Raw genomic sequence first — 22,503 nt, 5'->3', positions numbered from 1 at the left:
TAGGGGTATCAGAAGGGGGGGGCGGGGTAAATCAGGAGGGAGGACTAAGGTAGAGTTTGAAGAGGTGTGTTTTGAGTCTGCGTCGAAATAGGGGGAGGGATTCTGCTGTCCTGACAGTGGTAGGCAAGTCATTCCACCACTGAGGAACCAGAACGGAAAACAGGCGTGAACGTGCAGCTCGACCGCCAGGTGCCCGTAGAGAGGGAACCGTAAGGCGACCAGAGCTGGCAGACCGGAGTGGTCTAGCTGGGGAGTAGGGAGTGATCAGGGATTGTATGTAATGTGGGGCATCTGAGGGGTACTTAAAAGTAGACCGTTTAATAAGATTTGACATCATCAAACCAAGAGCTTTGGAACTTTATGTAGGTATGGTTGAAGTTTACATGAAACATTTGAATGTCAACATGCAATACATTTATGCTATACATGTTTTTTCAAACCATTCATATACAGACCCGCTAAATTATACTGAAAAGTTGTTACTGCACAGTAATGGTAAATGTATTCATTTAGACATAATTCATACCCCATTGCAAGCCTTTAAGAACACATTGTGCAGTCCATACAATCATTTTAAAAAGCAGTTAGTATCCAGAATAACTTAGAAATAGATTATCAGTTTTCTATGATGCAAGAACATGTGTGGCATACTGTACTTGTCATAAATAGGCCAAAAGGAAAAAACCAAGAGCACCCAAGAGTATGAAAAGCTACACCAAATAAAATGCTATTTAGGAAAGGCATCCCTTATTTATCAAACTGTACACACATTTCACACACTTGCCTTGCATGTTTAACCACAGGAATAAGACAATCTCTCCATGAAACAAATGTCACTTTTAGTACACTCTTGAGAAACACAAATTTGAGATGTGAAAGGATTACGATGGCGCAAGTGAGAGGAAGAGGACTGAAGAGGAGGGGGGTGAGACGCTGCCGATCAGCTGCCCTGGCCCCTTACAGAAGGAATTCCCAGTGCAGCATCAAGAACCTGCCAGTCAGCAGAGGCAGCTAGAGGAGGAGGCAGCACGCATGGCCATATCAGCGCAGGTGTTCCGGTTCCCTTCTACTGGGAACCCTCAGCACCAACACTTTTAGCCAGCATGCTGCACTCTACGCCTGTGCGACAACACAGGCGTTTACCTGAAATACAGGACATTTCATGGTTAAGTCTCAAATCATATTCATGACCATGGTGCGTACACACACACACACACACACACACACATTTTGCTTAGGATCTCTGCAGCAATAATCGGTCTTAATAGCTACCATATGCAGGTAGCATGTCCTGTATGGTAACTGATTTACTATTGCTTTGATGGATATTTTGTACACTTACCATTTTAAGCCTGAATGCTTCATAATGGCGGAAGCATTGTGCTTCTGTATGCGTGCATATTCTTTAGAAAACAATATTTAATATTATTTGCTTGCTTAATACCAAACTAGTGTTTACAAAACCCCAAGAAAGCGAACCATCCCATTAATCTAAGAATCAAAATGACTTGTTCTCTAGTTTTCAGCAATGTAATTTGCATTATTGAGATCTGCCTTCATGGTGCAGTACATTAGACATGCATGAGTGGTTCAAGAACTTAGATCTGACGTGGCCGAATGGGGATGAAACTACCCACTACAGTTTCAAACATGCATTCACGAAAGCCAGCTGCTCACCTTCCTCATCCACCCATTGGTGGGGGACTGGCGCCACCCCCATGGTTTACCCGTCCCATCCTTCTCCGGCCCCCAGGAAACCCTGGTGGGCTAAAATAAAAAATACAACATTTTACAAATTAAGAAGAAACAACTAAGAGATACATCTTAGTATGGGGGAAACACAGGTCTACTTTCCACTGAATTTCCATATGAGGAAAAGTCTGAAGTCTGAATTTCCATATGATGCAAAATGGAGTGTTGAGACCAAATAAAGACAGCAATCCACCAATCTTGAGACCTACCCTCTGCCATCACTGAACCTCGTAGACCCAGAGTTGCCTTTTTTTGAAAGATCTGGCCGGTAGACTGTCTGAAAGCTGGAAAACCAATAAATAGAAATATTCAAATATGCTGTCTAGTATGAACTTGAAAAAATAGTAATGATGACAGAAATAATAAGATATAAAGACAAAATCTAAAAAAACTATAAGTAATTAATATAAACTCTTACAACAATCCAATAAATTCCACAGCACCCCAAAAGAGGTCACGAAGAAAAGATAACCTCCATGGAGACTGGGTCCAGCCGTCCAGTACCTGACCTGAAATAGAAAAGTTGATCAGATAGCTAGTAATGTTAGCCAAGTTCACGAGATGGGTATAGTTTTTTTTCGTTCAAACTGGATATGACAAGAACGTAGACAGCACCACGTCATGTTACACCGTTTCATCTCACCAATATTTCTCAAAGCGCGTTAGGCTAATGTCTTAAGCTAACTTGTTATCGTGTGTTATCTGGTGGAACCATTTACTTAGCGCAGACTGTTGGTAAATAATCGAGATATTTCAGTGAACAGGTAATTCACGTTCGATGAGTAAGTGGGCTAGTTAGACTTCATAACTATAAACTATAAAATAAGTATTGGCGAGTTAAAGAAAGTAGCTAAGTTAGCTGGCTAGCAAGTGTTAGCAAAACAAATCTGACCATCGATAGCAAGAACCTAGAAGGAAATGGGCAGGTCAGAAAATGGGCCATTTAGCGAACGTCACATTCTAACTAGCAAATATGTATGTTTACGCCTTTGGAATATATATATATTCAAAGATATTATCATCAATACCATATACAGTTACAACAAAAACATAATTCCTTACTCACCGTTCGAGACGTACACCATTTCTAGTCAGTGTCGCATATTGCAGGAAGTCCGTATCCGGCGTACGTCATTAGTCAAGGCGTGGCTTCTTTTTACATTTACATTTTTGTCATTTGGCAGACGCTTTTAATCCAAAGCGACTTACAAGTGCGTAAGTTCTACCACAAGTCAAAGCATCACATCCAGAACTAGGAAAATACACATGGAATGCTGTTCTAAACATAGTCGTCATCAGAAGTGCCATTTTTTTTTTTTTGGGGGGGGTTAGACAAGGATTGGGATATCACAAAGGAGGGGCAGGGGAAATCAGGAGGGAGGACTTAAGGCCCGGACACACCAAACCGACGGTCGGCCGCGGAGCGCCGACAAAGATCGCCTCGCGTCGATACGCGTCGTTAATGTTGGCTGTGCCGAACACACCGCAACGACGGTCCCCCGACGGCCGAGTTGCACGTACGTTCTGCGCCTGCGTGAGGGGTAATAACTCTCCACACCAGCAGGTGGCGGTAGTGTGTATTTGTCTTTCAAAAAATGGAAACCGGAAGACCGGGGAATGCGTTTGCATTGCGTTGGACCTAGAAGCAGCCATTGTCTCGCTCACAACAAACAGTTTGCAGCAATTTCCTTGTTCTCTCGCTATTTAGTAATACTAATCGAAAATTATGTCTGGTAGTGATAGTAACTTTGGAATGGCTTGCTTTCGTCGCTTCCGTTTCTCTTCTCGTGCACTGATTTGCTAGCTGGACAGCCAATCAGAGAGCTCTCTCTCATCGTCGGAGCCCTCCAAAACACGCCGACGGAGTGTCGGCGTGTGGGACACACCGGAAAGACTCGGCCGACAGGGCGCCACTGACGGCCGACCGTCGGTTTGGTGTGTCCGGGCCTTAAGGTAGAGTTTGAAAAGGTGGGTTTTGAGTCTGCGTCGAAATAGGGGGAGGGATTCTGCTGTCCTGACAGTAGTAGGCAAGTCATTCCACCACTGAGGAACCAGAACGGAAAACAGGCGTGAACGTGCAGCTCGACCGCCAGCTGCGCGTAGAGAGGGAACCATAAGGCGACCAGAGCTGGCAGACCGGAATGGTCTAGCTGGGGAGTAGGGAGTGATCAAGGATTGTATGTTAGCAGCCTGAAATGCCAACACTAGGGCCTTGAAACGGATGCGTGCGGCAATAGGAAGCCAGTGGAGGCCAATGAGAAGTGGGGTGACATGAGCCGACCTGGGCTGACTGGTGATCAGGCGGGCTGCAGCATTCTGGACCAGCTTGAGGGGGTTCTTCTTGCGTTATAACAGCGTTAAAGGCGTGGTTTTGTTCACTAGGTTTCTCCAGAAAGGTAGACCTATGTGATGCTATAGTTATAAATTATATTGTGACATTTAGAACAAGTGCATCGTGCTGGAAAATATTCACAGTATTCCACAATATTTAAGTGAGTATTTAACAAGTGCATCAGTTGCTTTTATGTTGTCTGTTAAGGAAGCAATTGTTGGGCATTACCTTGCTACCTAGAACTGTCTAAGTGTGCAGCATCTGTTTAGTCGGCAGCACTTTGCCTATAGGCTATTCTCATCCTGAAGTGGGCGTAGCATAGCCTATAATGTGACACTTAGGCTAGAGAACTAGCCCTTAATGTCGTTATATATCATATTTTTATATTCTTTTATATTTTATACAATCTATATTTATATATAGATCTGTGTCTATCCACATATGCCTGCAGATCACAGTTCTGTTGTTGTTTTATTTCCTTTTTTTCATGAACAGATACACCTGGCATTGTTGGTTGAACTGCAACAATGCAAATCCTAGTGTCAATGAATACATTGACATATTTTATTTCAATATGTATTTAATTGATGGATTATTGATTTAAAATAATTGGCTACAGTATATGAGTCACTTCCAAATTGGGATTTTCACTATATATGGTAGATGGACTGCATCAAAAGCGCTTTACAATTGATGCCTCTCATTGATCCATTCACACACAAAATCACACACCAACGGTTGATACTCTACCATGCAAGGTACCAATCAGCTCGTTGTCGCCCCACACTGGTGCATATGGTACTTATTACAGGCACTATGCCTTTACTACATTTGTGTATATTACTGATACTACTAAACTGTAGAGATTCCGTATCGGTAGAAGTAAAGAAAAAACTGTTTCCTTTTCACAGTAGTGCAAGCTCTTGGCAAGGGTGCACAAAATGCCCCTCACTAAAACTTAAAATTTAAACATAAAACATGCATAAATGACTGAAGTAGGATCTGGAACCTGGAATCTGGAACCTGAAATATGATGTGTTTTGCTCAGCCTGATGCAATTTACTTTGTGATTAGCCCCTTGTAGTCCTGAGTGCAGTCTGAATGTGTGGTTAATCATTAACATTGTTTTTGTTCTGTACGATGTTTGTTCTGTATGATTTTTAAGACTGGATGATGAGAAGCAAGGAATTCATCTAAAACAATTCTTTCATATATTTCACCTTAAGGTAAGCTGGTCAAGAACCAACACTACAAATATTAATATGAAATGAGGAAAGTTACAGTGTTAAACATAACTTAAAAGACAATCTCTGTTGGGCACTGGCTTCAGATACAGACTATTAGAGAAGTGAGTCAGAGGGATCAAAATTGGGGAAGGGTTTTATGCAGGAGAGACTTTGGGGCTTTTGTTGACAATGGAGATGGTGGTTTCTGCTTCTGATCCCTCAGGCTCCGAAGCCCATGGATTTCTTCCACAAAGAAGGAATGGTACAGCGCAATCCCTAAACTGCATAAATGAATGGAGAGATAGGACATTTTCTTTATGTTTGTTGAGTTATTTTCCAAAAAGCCTTGAGATGGCTTCATTTATAATTAAGAGAAGATTAACTTCCTCATTGTGTCATACACAAGGGACTACACAAGGGTGTATTGCATTGTCTTCCAGTTTGAAATAGCATTGAAGTGGAAGTGTTCAGTTTATGATCTATGGCACAAGCTACACCACCTACCTTATTACTCAATGGGTTTGCCTTTCTGTATGCATTGTGCAAAGACAGCGATTATCTTAGAATTCTATATTACCACATTAGGGGGTGATTATTGGAATGTGCGAGGTTGGTGGTCCTGAATCTGTAACTGAATGTACAGATCATCCCTGAACAGTCCAGAACATTGTGATACAGGTTTGTCTTGACTTGTTTACATACTGGAGCTGTATGTGATGGTGTTGAAGGCATAATGGTGTCACTTACCTGTTTGTTCATGAAAATGTAAATGATGGGGTTGAAGACAGTACTGCTCTTGGCCAGATACATGGGGATAGTAGCAATGATGGGGTTGATGTGAAGATCGTGGTCAATGATAACTGCCAGTGCAAAGGCAGCATAGGGCAGCCAGGTGAGCAGGAAGGCCAGTACCATCACAATGACCATGCGGGTCACCTGGACCTCCACTCTAGCAGTGGAGCCCCCACACATCTGGAGTCTGGTCACCTAAAGCAGGAATCATCACATATTGATGAAAAACAGTACATGTGCATTTGAAAAGGAAAATAAGCACACATGCATATGCAGACATAAATGTATGCACACTCACTCAGGTAATGTTAAAAACATTTAAACACAATGGAGCATGAAGGAATTCAGTCATTATTTAATGGTACTGAGTGATTTTCATCCCATCCACAGAGCAGAATAACTGAGTGTGACCCTGACCTCATCCATATGTCATAGCCTTCTCAGTCACCAGGAGCTACTGAGCATTCATGGGGTTTTGTGGAACAACCCATGAGACAGTATGTTCCACTTCATCAATAAGCTTGAGTAGTTTGACTTTTTTGGGGAAGAATGTGGTATTCCTCTGGCAGAATCCCTGATGTTGATGAATTCAATGCTGTGACACATAGATTAAGTACTGGCCACACAGTACAGAGACAATCTGAGACCATGAAGATAATCATTTGTAGCCATACCTCAACATGCATTTAATTCATATATGTAACTATGATAATGTGATGCAGTGTGCGGTTAGCATTGGGTCAGTTTACCTGCCGCAGTGCCCACAGTAGCCATGCATAGGAGATCACAATGATGCTGAATGGAATGGCGAAGCACAAAAGGAAGTAGCACAGGATATAGGAGATATTCCCCAGGTCTCTGCTGTACCAATCCGGGGCACAAGAGGTCTTTACCCCCTCGAGCTGGTAGCTCCCCCAGCCAAACAGAGGTGGTGTGTTCCATATGAAGGACCAGACCCAAGAGAATGCCACCCCTGCCACAGCATGCCTTGTTTGGAACATAATGAAACCCAGAGGCTTGCAGACCACGATGAAGCGTTCCACTGCGATGACTGCCACTGTGCACAGCGCTGCAATGCCTGCAAAGAAATCCCCACGACTTCTCTTCTTTCAAACCAGCAGCGTACTCTGTGTCTAATAATGTGTCAAAGGCTACAGTCAATTCTACATTCTGATAAATTTAGAATTGACATATAGTATTAAGTTGTTCTGTCATGAGGATTAAAACAATTTTTTGTAACGTCTCGTTACAACGAACAATGAAGCATAATTAGAAAAGCTCTGTAATGCTGCCTTGCACAGAGTTTATCAAACACTATTGTACATGTAAAGTAATAATGCTCATTATTATTTAGATCCATAGGGCTACTGGACCACAAGCTATAGCTTTTTAAAGAATGTACATTTTCTGTATACTTGGCATAGTCAATTTACTCATTTGAATTTTGTCACCAAGGTGTAGTATATGATTAATGTGGGCAAAAGTACCTTTGAATTTCTCAGCATGGTGCAAAATGTGTTCCCAGTAACAGTTTGTACAATTGCATCTGTAGTATTGTGACAATCAAAGTGATAACTCACCAAAGAAAGCCACAGCGAACCCTTCGATCACACAGCCGATCCTCCCCAGGCTGAAGTAGCCCATGCCGTTTGTCACCACCGCCAGGAGCCCCCCAGTCACAGTCACTCCCAAGTCTGCTACTGCCAGGTTCACCAGGGCATAGTTCAGAGGATGCCTCAGCTTCCTGTGCTGAAGTGTCACCACAATAACCGTCACATTAAGAACAAATGCAGCGGTGGAGAATACGCCCATGATAATGGACAGCACAGTGTATCCAATTCTGGGCATCAGGGTTTCATTCAGGGAGTCAGGAGAAAGCGGATTCTCTTCAGAACTTGGTGCAAACTTGACATTCTCCATTGTATAGGGCTGACTGCGGGCAAAGGTGCAATAAGATACCAGCACCACAAATGTAGAATCAGCTGAAGGCCCGCAAGTGTTGCCCAACTTATGGAGATGCCCGCTCTGGTCTTCCTTTTATGGTAGCTTTCACAGGGACACAAGTGACATGCTGGGGATTAGGTGACATAGGTCCTGCTGTAAATCCTTAAATCTGGATTTTAGACCATATAATTCTGTCTAAAAGTGAATTCTCTAATTGATCTGATTGCACTTTTCTTGATTGGTATATCTACTGATATATCTGCTTTGAATGAAAATTGGCAGCAGGTGGAAATTTACCTTTGATGTAACAAGGAATTAAATTAATCAATTTAATTAGGATACACAGCACTTTTCATTATACTGTAAAAACAAGACATTTATGAAGAGTTTGAGCCACTAGTTGGCTATTAAATGGATGCTTAACACAATTAAATGGATGTATGGTGTTGATGTAAAATGTAAGCATTTCAAATTTTTTTAAATGACTTTAAAAAAGGACTTTTTTCACATTTTAATTTTTTGTGTACCTGATTAGGAAAAATGCATGCAGGAAACCATTCCCAAAAACGCTGTGCACACCGAGGTTTGTATTTTAATAACTTGTAATAATTTGTGTGCGCATGTATTTATACATAAATACAAATATATCTCAAAAAAGTATCTGAGTACCTGTTTCAAAAGAAATCTTTGGAGCAAAAGTATATTAGATTAAAGATGCATCTATCTTTGGAAAGTACAAATGATTCATCTTGGGCAGTATGTGAGAGAGGGACCAGAAACAGCTATCCTCTAAGCTCTGCTCCAGGCCTCTGCGGGGCCCCTTCATCCATTATCACACAATCACAAGAGTGACAAACTTCTGCACCAAAAGAGCACTTAGCACTTATTACATGGATCCTTTCCGGCTTTTTTTTATTAATTTGTGTATGTATGTGTGTGTGTGTGTGTGTGTGTGTGTGTGTGTGTGTGTGTGACATATGATATAGATTAGAACCTTTAATAGAAATGTACTCACTTTTTCTTTAAGGCTTAGGGATAACCTACTTTCTTCTTCTCTGAAATGACAAAAAAATTATCTGCCATCAACAAATTAACACTGAATTGTATCTTGTCAAACTATTCGGGAAAGATCAAAAATTTCTGTGAAGCATGGAGAAGAAGTGCCAACAGCAGAATCAAGTGACGCTGAAAATGACCTTTTAAGAGGTTTAACTTTAATTAAGTCAAGATAGAGATTACAGTATGTTTAGTGTCCTACATTCTAATAGGCTACAAGATATTCAATACAAGACAAAGGTTACAAGATATCAAATCACAGGATCTTTAGCATAAATGTTCAGTCTGTCAATGCTTGTTTGTGACTTTTTTTGGTTTTTGCATAAGAGTTGCATACTATATTCTGAAATTAGCAAGAACCATATGCACAGTATATTCAATTTAGAGTAATAAAATGTAATAATTTGACTATGTGATTAATAGGGATTATTTTGTATTAGAGGTGGATTATGCTATGTGTGTTCTTTATTCATTTTATTTAGTTCAAAATCATTACAAATTATTTAGTTCATTTCTTTATTCAATTTGGGCATAGGTATTCTTCTCACAAATCTGCAATTCAGATTAATTACAAAAAATTGAGTATGCTTCCCTAACTTTTTAAATGTTACATTATTATTATTATTATTATTATTATTATTTATTGCTTCTTAAATAACCCATTCATTTTACTGTTTGCAGGCTTTGCAGATACGAGTACTAAGCTTTTCTCTCATTAAATGTAGGTATATAATAATGCTCGTTGGTACAAAACAGTCACAGAACTGAATTAATATTGACTCCATCCATTTAAATCACTTTGTCCTTGAGATCCTGGATACAGTCATTAACCATGAACCATCAAATTAAATGAAATATTCTGTGGTACTGCAAGGTCCTTACTGTATCCATTGTATTGTAATTTTCCTTTCAGATACCATGTACTCCATTACATTGCTTTACATAATTATTGAGGAATCCTAATCCTCCATTGAAAATCAAATCAAATTGAAAATCCTACTCATTTTCAGAGCTCTGCCCAAGCAGAATGTTCCTGCCACCACAGCACGGATGTCCAAGTGTTCACACTGGAGCGGGAGGTTAACGGCTTCATTCCTGAGCTGAATCTCACTAAATACTCATGGCTCACCTCTCTCCCTGGAGCCCAGCAATATAAAACTACAGCAGGGGAATTACTCCTCTCTGATGAACTACCATCCTATCCAGAGTGGTGTAGTTGTACAAGCTGTTTCACAACAGAAACAGGAGAAGAGTCTGTGCATCATTCAGTTTCCAAAGTTTAAACTTTGTATTATTAAACTACTTTGTTTAATCAAACAATAATTGGATATTTATATGCACATATTGCTGTTAGCACTGTAGAGCAGGGGTGGCCTGTAGCGTAGTGGTTAAGGTACATGACTGGAACCTGTAGCGTAGTGGTTAAGGTACATAACTGGGACCTGTAGCGTAGTGGTTAAGGTACATGACTGGGACCTGTAGCGTAGTGGTTAAGGTACATGACTGGGACCCGCAAGGTCGGTGGCTCTAATCCCGGTGTTGCCACAATAAGATCCGCGCAGCTGTTGGGCCCTTGACCCCGCATTGCTCCAGGGGAGGATTGTCTCCTGCTTAGTCTAATCAACTGTATGTCTCTCTGGATAAGAGCGTCTGCCAAGTGCCAATAATGTAATGTAATGTAATGTAGAGCAAGAAATCAAGTTCACAGAATGAGTATGGACAATTTCTGTGTTGCTTTTACTCATTACTCTGTTGTACTGGGACTGGGGCCCATTGCACTTGTCAGGCAATGTTCAATTTCAACAGCCCGATTTGAGAATGAATAAAGCAACACAACAAGTCATTAAGTTGTCAGACTGAACAATACATTGCAATACGCAACAGACCGGCCTGCTGTGTCCACTAGATGTCACTGGTTGGTTAAACATGAGATGCAAACGCTTCACTGTCCAGATGTGGCCCCTTGAGCACATTGTGTTTCCCCACAAGCAGGTGGAAATGAACATGCCAGGTTTGTTTTTCCACTGCAGGGAAAGCGTGCATTACATCCCACTGACATGGGTCTGCATTTCCAGAGGCATTCATCATTCCTTAATGCTCTGTTGATTGCACTCATACATGCCACAGAAATGTACATTTAATGTTCGCATTATAATACTGGTCTGTTACTACTCATGTTCATCTGCTGTAACTTGCAATGCCTGGGACCTTATGAGAAGCCATGCTTATAAAACGAATTATTGTAATTACTACATTAAAAAATATTTTTTATCATAATGGTTACACTTGTTTTAGACATTTTCACTCTTTATTTTTGAATTACAATTTCATATTATTCTAAATCGTATATAACATTGACAATAACTTAAACATAATAATTATTCTATTCAAAAAAACATTCAGTAAGCAGCAGTTCTGGGGGGAAAAACGCCTTGTTAATGAGAGAGGTCAGTGGAGAACGGCCAGACTGGTCAAAGCTTACAGGAAGGTAATAGTAATGCAAATGACCACACATTACAACAGTGGTATGCAGAAGAGCATCTTTGAACACACAATATGTCAAACCTCTACTTGGATAGGCTACAGCAGCAGAAGACCATTAACAAAAAAAAGAAAATAATTAAGTCTAATAAATACGTAATAAAGTGCTCACTGAGTGTATCTCTGTATGTGTATGTGTGTGTATATGCGTTTGTGTGTGCATGTGTGTTTGTGTGTATGTGTAGGTGTACTATTTGTGTGTGTTTATGTGTGTGTCCCAACCAGTGCACAGCCCTGTACCCCTGACGGACTGGCTCTGGCTCATTACAGCCCTCTAAAGGATAAAATGACTCTGAAAAAGGATTGATGGATTTAAAATGTATTTCTTAGAGGCTAGATTTAATCTTTGAAAGTATATTAGTTTTGTAAGGATGGTTACTTCAGTCTAGAATATATCTGCATGAAATGTGTCTATAAAAAGTCTATAAAATACCTAAATGAGTCCTTGATATATCAATGGAATGGGCAGGACACCAAACTCCAGCACCCCTACACGATGGAGATTGTTAAAGATTACTGTAAAGAGTCAAAGCCTTAGTGACAGAGAGCCACCTCTCAATATCATCCATCGTGTTGGACAGAGAGACAGAGATCTGGAAGAGACAGAAACTGATGTGTAGGAGAAGTGAAAGATTATATGTTCCTTAGTATCTAGAAAAGGCATATTTTTACATTACATTACATTACATTAATGGCATTTGGCAGACGCTCTTATCCAGAGCGACGTACAACAAAGTGCATACCCATAACCAGGGATAAGTGCGCTGAAAGACCCTAGAGGGAAGTACAATTTCAACTGTTACCTGTACAACAAAGATAAGGACCAGGACCTATTTTAATTATTTTTTTTTTTTTTAACAAACAAATAAACAAACAAACAACAAAGCAAAAGTGACCAAACTTAACTAGCCAAACACTGCTTACCTAGCCAACTAAAAATACCAATACACAAAAACGTAAATCACAGAAAGACAACAATTAAGGTTCACAGGGAGGTAGGGAGGGATGGGGAGAGGTGCTGCTTGAAGAGGTGCATCTTCAGTTTGCGCTTGAAGGTGCTTTTTGTGCGACTTGAAAAAGAATGCACTGAAATGATTCGACCTTGCCTACCAGCAAGTGAGCGGAGAAATAAATAAATAAATAGATAAAAAGAAAAAAACAAAAGCAAAATGATCATTGTTGCAGGTTACAAATTATTACATGAGATGAAAAAAATCTTACTTATTTGCTCAATTACACCTATTGTCAGGTACAGTATATTATTAAATAAACCTAACAATAGATGTTAGCTAGCTTATAACTATCGTATTCTTTCTCTCCCCCTTCAGTTGTGATAAAGGACACTCCCTTCAGCAGAGCAACTGGCAAAAGTGAATAAAATAAGAATGGTCACACTACACAAACAAATAAATAAAGTAGCTGCTTTTGACTTTGCGTGGAAATCTTGGTGGAGTGATCACCTTTGCTGACAGCTGTGTCTGACTGATTACAGTTTGGTTGCATTTCTATTCAAAGGCAGTCTTCTGAGATTTGATTAATCTGTGCTTGAAGCTAACTTGGGTTCCTGCAGCACGTAAGACTCCCTCTCACCAGGCTGGCTGTCTCCCTGCAACATACTCACACATGACCTAATTCACTGGATTATACAATTGAATTAGTGAAAAAAAAAGCCTGCATCCTGAATGCAAGTCTCTTCCTCTCACTGTAGATGGGCTTTTTTGAAATTGAATCAGACCATCATTCACTGATCGCGCTTCCAACGCAGCACTCAATTACTAGTACATGTACAGTATATTTTTACAGTATACAGTGATTACATTTCCCTCTTTCATATTCTGTAACCTACAGTACAAACACATCTGCAGTTCTGGACATAAGGAATTGAAATTGAGTACAATTATTAGGGTACAATATTACATGTACAATAATGTGTATGATTCCAACCAAAGGCCCATATGCTATTTCCCTGAATCCTATTCCACACTCTGCTCCATGGGGGATGAAAAGTAATTTGAATTTGTTAACACTGGCAAGGTTGTAGATGCAAAGTGAATGCATGGGGACTGAACTGATAAACATCTGTAATTTCCTGTGGTTGTACTACTTTTCAGCTGTGTACATGTCTGGGCTTGTCTGCAAGATTGTGTCTCACCATGCTGAAGGCAGATAAAAAACACAGCTTTGATATAAATTCATGAAATTTTGGATATAAACACAAATGAAAAAAACAAAAAAACACACACACACAGCCATGATCTATTTCATTCTCCAGCATGCAAGTTAGACACAAATTGAGCAAACAGACACCTCCTGACATTTAATGTTATTTCTTGTTGTTCAGCTCTTATTAACTTTGTTCCCTCCTGTTGTGTTAGCCCCTTACATGTCACCCCTTTTTTTAGCTCAAGCTTAAAAATGTCATACCCAAAATAAAATACCTAGTATTCTTGAAACCTTTTGACTACAGGCATATCCAGTGTTTTCTGAAAGGTAGCTGTTGGGGGTTTGTTTTCCAAGAGTCAGAATTACTCTAAGTATTACTAAATCAAAGTTACAGAAGCCCAAACACAGTGGAAATATTTCTGTTTTTGAGTGGATACAGATTATTGTGGCGGTGCCTGGCAGACACAATGGATCCATAGCCAAAACACTGGACTAATCCCCTTTCAAATTTGATCACCAAAATTGAGCATACTGCATTGTTTTTCTATATTGAAAATGCTACTTTCATTATGCAGTCAAAACAATCCTGTGTTGTTTCATGAAAGCCAAACAAACTATACACCGTTGGAAACATAATGTCACAAGCTAAAATGCTTCTCAGTCGTTACTTCAATACCATTAACCAATAGGTTCAGCTGAAGTTATTATAATTCTTTGCTCACAGATTGGGATCATGCCTTTACTGAGTGACAGAATTACCGATACTGGTCAGAGAAGTCTGTGCATGGGCTCTTCTTGTTACAGAGATCCGATACAAAACACAGGTAATATCATTCATATTACTTTATTACATATTACATAGCACTTAGTATGCAGTGGCGTAACAGACAACAATTATAATTCCTGCGGATAAATTATACATAAACAATAGACGTTCTATCAACCTTTCTCCAAGTTTCTCCAAATTTTTCAAACCACACCACACAAATCTACCTACCTCACATCAAAGTGAGTACATGGTTGGTAGCCTACAGTAGTTTGCAATCAAAGTCTCCTGATTTCTTGCGCCATGAACTTCATAAGTACTAAAAATCCCCCACCCTCAAAATAAAAATAAAAACAAGAAAAAGAAAAAAGTTGGCTTATCTGTCCTTTGGGTGCATCTGCATGGTATAAAATTCCTTTGTGTGCCAAAGCTGGAGACCAGGGCCCTTTGTGGGCTGGCCTGTGTTTTGACAGATATGATTTGCTGTTTTAAATTTAAAGCTGCCAGGAAGAGAGAAAAAAAGGCCTTGAGGATTCTAGATGATTCTTTTGTCACAGACAAACTGGTGCTGAGTTTCTGCATTTAAGCGGCTTTTCTTATTGAGAAATAAAGTCGGCCTGTAAAGGACGCTGTGTTGTCTGTGTGATTCGGACAGTTATCAGGCACACCCAGTCTAATTCCCCTCGATACAGCTGGCTGCCTCCATAGCTGACTCTTGGCTCCTAACAATAGGGTGGATGTTGGCAGTACAGTTCTCTCCATCCCTTTCTCTTGGTCTCTGTCTCAGCTTCAAAGTTTGGATGTTGCTATGCATTGAACAATGTTGCGCTTCTCAGGAACTGTGTTAGAGCTGTATGTTGTTACTATCTTCACCAGTCTGAAGCAGTTGAGTGCTAGGGTTGAAGAAACACTATGTAAACACAACCCTATTCAACTGGCTGCTCTTGGGCACAGAGCAACCAATGAGCACTAATTGTTTTGTAAAAAAAAAAAAAAAAAAGTAAAGTCAATTCTATTTAATTGACATTTGATTACATTGTTAGTGAAACTGAAGAAGACTTGAAACACTTGACTTTTCTTTTTTTGTTTGACTTCAAATGTACCTTATGATTTAGTCTAAATGTATTATCGCATATCTGGCCTGTACACTACAGTTAGTCTTACTAACATAATTTTTTCCATTGATGAAATGTACATAGTTAAATCTAAAAGGTATTCAGGGAATTTGATAATGTAGCTCAGTGTTCTAGTATTTTGAAGGAAAATAATGAAAATAAGCTTCCTGTCTAGAACTTTGTCATCACAATAGTGGAGTCAATTATTTTTGTATGAATTCATTTTTCATAGTGAAGATACAGATACCTCTGAGACATTTTGTCATTCTAATGGTGATATGTGCAATTCATTTCTGGGCTTCAGTGACACATGCAGTACAGGCAGCTTGCGTCTAATAAAGGCTTTGTGATTCTCACTCACACACTTTTAATATCCTGGACCTCTTGCTTGGTTCCTTAGGCAAACAGCATGCCTTTGAAGAATGATTTCCAAATATACATTTTGATAAGGTGCATTGAACTGCAGCAAATGAAAGAAAGAAAAACTCTCAGAAGGAAGTAGATTGTACATCTGAAATTAGCTGAAGGAGTGGGGGATGTCAGCGGGGGGGGGGGGGGGGGGGGGGGGGGGGAGAGAGACCAAGAAGGTGATTGAAAATGAAGTGTTAAATAAAAGCGCTTTGAAACTTCCTAGGAAGGTGGCTACCTACTATTAGAAGCATACTACATGTGCAGTATAGTCCATAAGTATTTTGACAGTTGTACAATTTCTGTTCTTTTTTGTTCTCTACTCCAGCACATTGGATTTAAAATTAAACATTGCATTTGAAATTAAACTATGAATATAAGGTTAACATTAACTTGACGTGCTGACTCTCATCTTTAATTTGAGGTTGTTTGCATTGATATTGTATGGTCCGTGTCTGTGAAGTGTATTTCTCTATTTCCTTCTGTGGACAGTAGTCACACATGCACAACTGTTTCTGATCAGTTGGACATGAGTTTCTGGGCTTTGCTTCATTATGGAGTTAATTATTTGTCCATTAACTGTAGGTCTTTCTTGGCTGACCAGCCCCTTTGTGATGACTGAGATCTCCAGTCAATTCATTTTGGTAACCATATTGTTTGGTGTTTGTCTTTTTAAAATTTTCTCAGCCTGTAGTCCTCATGTTGACAAATGGCAATAACAGACTCCAAAGGCAATATAAGGGCGACCTGTAGCGTAGTGGTTAAGGTACATGACTGCGACCGGCAAGGTCGGTGGTTCTAATCCCGGTGTAGCCACAATAAGATCCGCACAGCCGTTGGGCCCTTGAGCAAGGCCCTTAACCCCGCATTGCTCCAGGGAAGGATTGTCTCCTGCTTAGTCTAATCAACTGTATGTCGCTCTGGATAAGAGCGTCTGCCAAATGCCAATAATGTAACGTAATGTAAAAAGCATTACCTGCAGTACCTGCACAATGGAAGCAATTGAATACACATGAATATTCAGAAGCAGCTGAGAAGCCAACTGTCAAATTACTGTTGGTCCCCTAAAATGGTAGGACTATGTATCAAAAGGGATGTGAATACCCACAAGTTACAGGTGATAGCAAATCCAATGTGTTCAAGTAGAGGGCCAAAAAAACATAAATTGTACTCCTGCCCAAATATGTATGAACTGCACTGTATATACATCAGTTTGCCCATTAATTATTGGTGTAGCAATCACATGCACAATTTATTTAGTCAACTTTTCAGTACAAGTGAATGGATCTGCATTCAAACTCACAGAATGTCCCCCTTTCTGTGGAGTTTCGGGGAATTTCGAAATTTCTTCGTACTCTGTGATGTGCAAAATAGTTAAAACCTAAAAATGGATGAAATACTGAAAGGATTTTGCACTTGCGGAACGAATTAGACTTCCTTGGAATTGTGATTAATACAGCAGTCTTAATGAGATGTCAGTTATGCATTGTGAGTGATTTATGTCAGAGTATATGTGTGAATATATTCTTCACAGACCATAATGATTGCAGTTAGTGTCTGCGCTCTGTACCGTGTGTCTTTGAACAGAATACGAGGAGCTCCAAATGGCGCCGCATGCTTCCATTGCTTTTCTTCACCTGCTGTTGACAGTGTCCTCTATGACCTCAAAAGCGCCCAAGCTGAACCCTCAATTACCCGCCGTGTCTTTGAAGGTGTCGAGCATGCCTGTGAGAGGTAGCACACCAGGACATCATTAGCGTGTTATTACCAGGAGTAGGTCATCACTTTTAGAGGTTTTTAATGTGTCCCTTGGAAATTCCTTTCAGATGATGCAAGACCAGGGGGGCAATTTCTAGTTTAATTTATATTTTATGGATAGAGGTTGAATGGTGAGTGTGTACTACAGTTATTTATGCTTCGTAAACTGATTTGTCTTGCCCAAGTTAAGTGGTCACATCTAAGGTGTTTTTGGTTGCATGTGATTAAAAAAAAGAAAACATACATGAATGAAAATTTTTCGCAATAATATGTTTCTATTTCACAAGATGAGTTAAGAGATCTTGGGAGAACTTAATAATAAAATAAAATAACTTATTCAAAAATATTTTACTGTTGTGGGTGTCTGGATTGTCTCCAGATGCCAGGAGGTCCCTCACTCCCCTCTACTGCATGACCTTCCAGTGCATGTGTGTATAGTATGTACCCCTTTGGAGCTGGGCTCTAACATGTAAGATACATTGGAAACTACTCAGAATGCAAACAGATGGAATGGCATGTTTATATTACAAGTGTTATCTCTCGGGCAACTGCAGCACAGGCAACAGCCTTTCAAATAGCTTCTGTGTCCCTGTCTGTCCACTCTAAAAAAATGGTTCCAATAGAAATCCTGTGATTCCATAGAAAAAGGGCTTTGTCGGGGAGTTTTCACACTTCACACCTATGACAGAGGCAAAGCAAAAATAATGAAGCAATCATGAAATCACAAAATGTAAATATGATGTTAAATTAAATTAGGAAGCTTTACTCAAACCTAAACACTTTGTGGACCCCACAGACTCTTCCATTCAGAATGCCCTGCAACAGCACTTTGATGGTGATGAAAGTGCCATAGTGGTGTACTGTAGTCTGGTGTTATCCTCTCTTCATCACAAAGCACAATCCTTTGCTGCATCAGTAAGGTGCAGACCTTGAAATTATTCTTCATCTTTGACCGAGAGCTCCACACAACATCTGAAGTATCCCGGCATGACCTTATTCAAGTCCATCTATTTGCCTTTTTAACATTCATGCAACTGCTTGCATTAGGGAAGCGCTGTAAATGTATATGACTGATGGGCTCCTCTCTCCAGAATTCTGCTCCTAGTCACTCTCCCTTCTCCTCCTTGACTGTCTATCTATATTTGGAACGGATGTTTTAATTATGCATGCTGCTGTGGTGCTTTTAGTATTATGGCCTGTTTTTGGGAACAGTTGTTTTTCAGTACTGTACTATATGTGAATAATTATCAAAAATAATAGATTTCATCAAGTGAAATAAGGGGAGCAAGTGAATATTTTATGAAAATATAAATATTGCTTTAATATAAACTGAGGTACATAAGTATTTGGACAGTGTTTTGATTGCTGTTGTTTTGTCTCTACTCCAGCACATTGGATTTGAATTGAAACAATAAATATGCGGTTAAATTGCAGTCACCAGTCACCTTTCATTTGAGGGTACCATACATATGACGTAACAGCTGTAACAAGATATCATAACAGATGATATCAGTTGATGTAAAATTTTACAGAACTGTCATACTTTTATTGGTAAATGTTGACAGATGTTACTATCATAAAATGTATAGATAAAAGTATAACAGTTTTACGTAATTTGACATAACCTGACATCATCTGTTATGCCATGTGTATGTCAGTGTTATGCCAGCCTTATGGCAAGGGGTTCAAGTGAAGTGTTACTAAAACATGCAAATCATGTGTAAAACATGCACATAATTAACATTTAAATTATATGGAACAAAATGTCTGAGTACATTACCATTGTTTCAAGTTCTGATACAAAACTGATACAGTTCATATCTTCAAAAAGGAGATGTGTCATGTGTATGACAGTATTATGTCAGTCTTATGGTGAGGGGTAAAGTGTTACCCATGTTTCCTATACTTAATTTGATTTAATATATTTAATTACAGAAAGCTTGCATACTTTCCCCCGCCCATTGCAAAGGGAAAAGGAACCATACCAACACATAATTTGCACATACATTATGCTGTTGTGTTCATGTGTGGTCTCACATCTGCTTACCGACTGCAAGGGTCATTGGAGGCTGACATTAATTGCTTAATGTCTTTAGAGAGTATAGACTGGCCATTGACTGTTGTTTGCAATGCTGACTTGCCAAGCTTTATTGTATTGCAATCAACAGAAAATCGTATACTGTTCTTTGATAGGTTCACACAAAATATCCTTCTATAAATATACTCTTATTCAGCAGACAGGACTCCAAAGCACCATTATTGTCATTTTGAGTAATTATTGTGTTAGAAATACACAGAATACACAGAATATGCAGAATCCAGTGGGAAATGACTCTTTTTGAAGTGGGTAGGATTGCAATCTGTAGTTCTGAGTAATTATTGTGGACTTTAGAGGGATGTACTGCATGTTGCAATATAACCCAGTAATGGACCATCTGAGCTTATGAAAAAGAAATCAAGAGATGCCATTCAATATTAAAAGCATTCCATTGCATATTTGCGTTCATGAAATCCCATTTCATTAATGAACAATCAGCCACTGCTCACTCTCTCTACTTCAAATTATATCCTCCAATGTCTTGGGACCAAATTTCTAGTTGCAGTCAATTGTAATTAATGGAAAGGGGCACCCTCTCACTGGATCAGGAGAGAGTTTGCTGGGCACTGTCATTGTTGCATGGCGTTAATGGAATTTTCAACTGGCCTTCTTATCAGCACTTTATATAGCCCAAACAAAAAATCTCTCTGTTGTTCTGATATATGATCTAATTACTGAGCTAATCATCGATTCTCCCCCCAGTAAGACACGACGCCTTGTCTTGCAGAAGGAGATTTATCAGCTCTCTCACTTGGAAGACATCATCATTATCCTTTGACAATCCATGGAGGTCTCTGACAGAGGGGATTCTTTTGATCACCATTTAGCAAAAGGGGGGTAATCAGTGTAGATATGAATATACAGTATATACATTAATAAGGAAAGATTATGACTGTGCTTATTGGAAATTGCAGTGAGGAAGCACACGCTAGACACGATCTCTATTGGATATAGAGGATTTGAAAAGGTGTACATTAAAAACCTTTATTGAACTGAGAAATTCATGGAGGAAAAATGTTTAAAACCTAGAACATGTGACTCTGAAGTACTATCAAGTAAACACTACAAAATTGCAGTCTGAGTATTTACCAAAGCTAATACACTGTATACAGTATGAAACGAAGGAGTCATGATGGGGTATCCTCCCTCCCACATGCTCACCAATGGTTCAGTGCATTAATGAGGCCACGTTGCACTGATAGCAGCTGATTTGGCGGTTGATTCAATTAACTCTAAGAGCAACTGTCTTGTCATAAATTATACATTTCTTTTCATGTGCCAAGAAAAAAACAAAAACATCTTAAATTAGATATTGATCATGATTAAAATGCAGCAATGGGTGAAGTCTTGTAAAGTATTCTCATACTTTTAACATCTGATCTCTTTGTACCTCCATTTTGTAGTGTTTTGCTGTAGAGAAGGATATCCCCAAGGAATATTTCTACTTTTACAGGCTCTAAGGAATGTAGCAATTCACAGTTCTATAAACGGCCATGTTTAAGTTGACTAACTGTATGCTAAAGAGACTACTGGTAGATAACTGCCTTAAACTTAAATTTAGCAAGTAATATGCATTCCATTGAAGACTTCTTAGTGGATAGCTTAATCTTAAAGTTCCCAATAGACAGTTCAGAGCCATCTTTTTTCCATTGCTTAACTAGCTTTTTTCTCATCTGTTAGCTGAGTGTGAATGTATGATTCACATTTCATTTGCTTTCCTCTTCTCTTTTTCTCCATATAGGTAATGTTGGAAGGCTGGTTCCTGTCCCATGATCTCAAAGTTTGTTTCTGCATGAACCATAACATTAAGAAGCAATAGGTAGTATGTTATTAGGAAAGGTCATGCTGCATTTGAAGAATTTTTTTACATGGCACAAAATGGCATAAAATTGCCCAGTCGATAGGCGCTTTGCTTCATTTGATGGCCTGCATTAAAGGACTTAAATATTGCTGAAATGCTCTCAACAAAAAATTGAATATTTACACATGATTTCCCCCCCTCACTACACAGATGAATACTTTCACTTCACACCCACCAGTGTAATAGCTTTACATTTAATATAGCTAAAGATTGCAGTTGCACCAGATTGCACTCTAATTCTTATATTTATGAATCGGAAAATACTGTAGTGCACAGTCACTGATATCGATTCACATGACAGAGCACTTTTTAAAAATAGAATGCCGTGCCTTGCTTAATCAAAGCTACTCAACAGTATTTTCATAGACACGGACGTTAAAAAAGAATGGCGCCTTATTATTAATTGAATGGGGGGAGGTATTTTTGGAGACAGGTAGCTTCATGAATGTGAAGGCAGAATTATTTATGGAATAATTTTCGCTCTGCATGCCCTAATGGGACCTAAAGCATCAAATGCAGTTTGTGTCACGGGGAACTAAAGGCAGCAGTGCAGATGTGAATACTGTATTATCTGACAGGATGTGATTGTGAACCTCTTAACCCTTGGGACCTTCTCTTCTTTGCAATCCTTGTCAGTAGAACTTTCTCAAATGTGACACGTGTAAGGCTTGAGTAACTGTTGCAAGTATGT

General features: G+C 39.4%; 2 protein-coding genes across 2 annotated transcripts; both read right to left on the bottom strand.

Annotated features, from left to right (window-relative positions):
- Positions 1-345: 345 nt before the first annotated feature.
- selenok (selenoprotein K) lies at positions 346-2,967 on the bottom strand. The gene is made up of 5 exons (XM_061258197.1): positions 2,819-2,967; positions 2,171-2,261; positions 1,962-2,036; positions 1,678-1,767; positions 346-1,143 (listed from the first exon to the last, which is right to left on the bottom strand). Exons 1-4 carry the CDS (start codon positions 2,835-2,837, stop codon positions 1,683-1,685), a joined length of 270 nt encoding a protein of 89 aa, XP_061114181.1. The 5' UTR covers positions 2,838-2,967; the 3' UTR covers positions 346-1,143; positions 1,678-1,682.
- A 2,498-nt stretch (positions 2,968-5,465) lies between these two features.
- Positions 5,466-8,022, bottom strand: parapinopsina (parapinopsin a). The gene is made up of 4 exons (XM_061257264.1): positions 7,683-8,022; positions 6,852-7,180; positions 6,058-6,297; positions 5,466-5,591 (listed from the first exon to the last, which is right to left on the bottom strand). Exons 1-4 carry the CDS (start codon positions 8,020-8,022, stop codon positions 5,466-5,468), a joined length of 1,035 nt encoding a protein of 344 aa, XP_061113248.1.
- Between the last annotated feature and the right edge of the window lie 14,481 nt (positions 8,023-22,503).

Source organism: Conger conger, chromosome 10, assembly GCF_963514075.1.
Source record: "Conger conger chromosome 10, fConCon1.1, whole genome shotgun sequence".
Lineage (NCBI taxonomy): Eukaryota > Metazoa > Chordata > Actinopteri > Anguilliformes > Congridae > Conger > Conger conger.
The sequence above is the reverse complement of the archived record's forward strand: the minus strand, read 5'-3'. Positions and strand labels throughout refer to the sequence as shown.

Excerpts from the sequence above, each read along its gene's own strand:
- parapinopsina (XM_061257264.1), bottom strand. The coding sequence starts at position 8,022 with ATGGAGAATGTCAAGTTTGCACCAAGTTCTGAAGAGAATCCGCTTTCT. Across the intron at positions 7,181-7,682 it reads GTTCGCTGTGGCTTTCTTTG|GCATTGCAGCGCTGTGCACA; the intron begins GTGAGTTATCAC and ends ATTTCTTTGCAG. Across the intron at positions 6,298-6,851 it reads TACTGTGGGCACTGCGGCAG|GTGACCAGACTCCAGATGTG; the intron begins GTAAACTGACCC and ends TTCCTGCTTTAG.
- selenok (XM_061258197.1), bottom strand. Across the intron at positions 2,037-2,170 it reads GTGGAATTTATTGGATTGTT|CTTTCAGACAGTCTACCGGC; the intron begins GTAAGAGTTTAT and ends TTGGTTTTCCAG. Across the intron at positions 1,768-1,961 it reads AGGTTCAGTGATGGCAGAGG|CCCACCAGGGTTTCCTGGGG; the intron begins GTAGGTCTCAAG and ends TTTTTATTTTAG.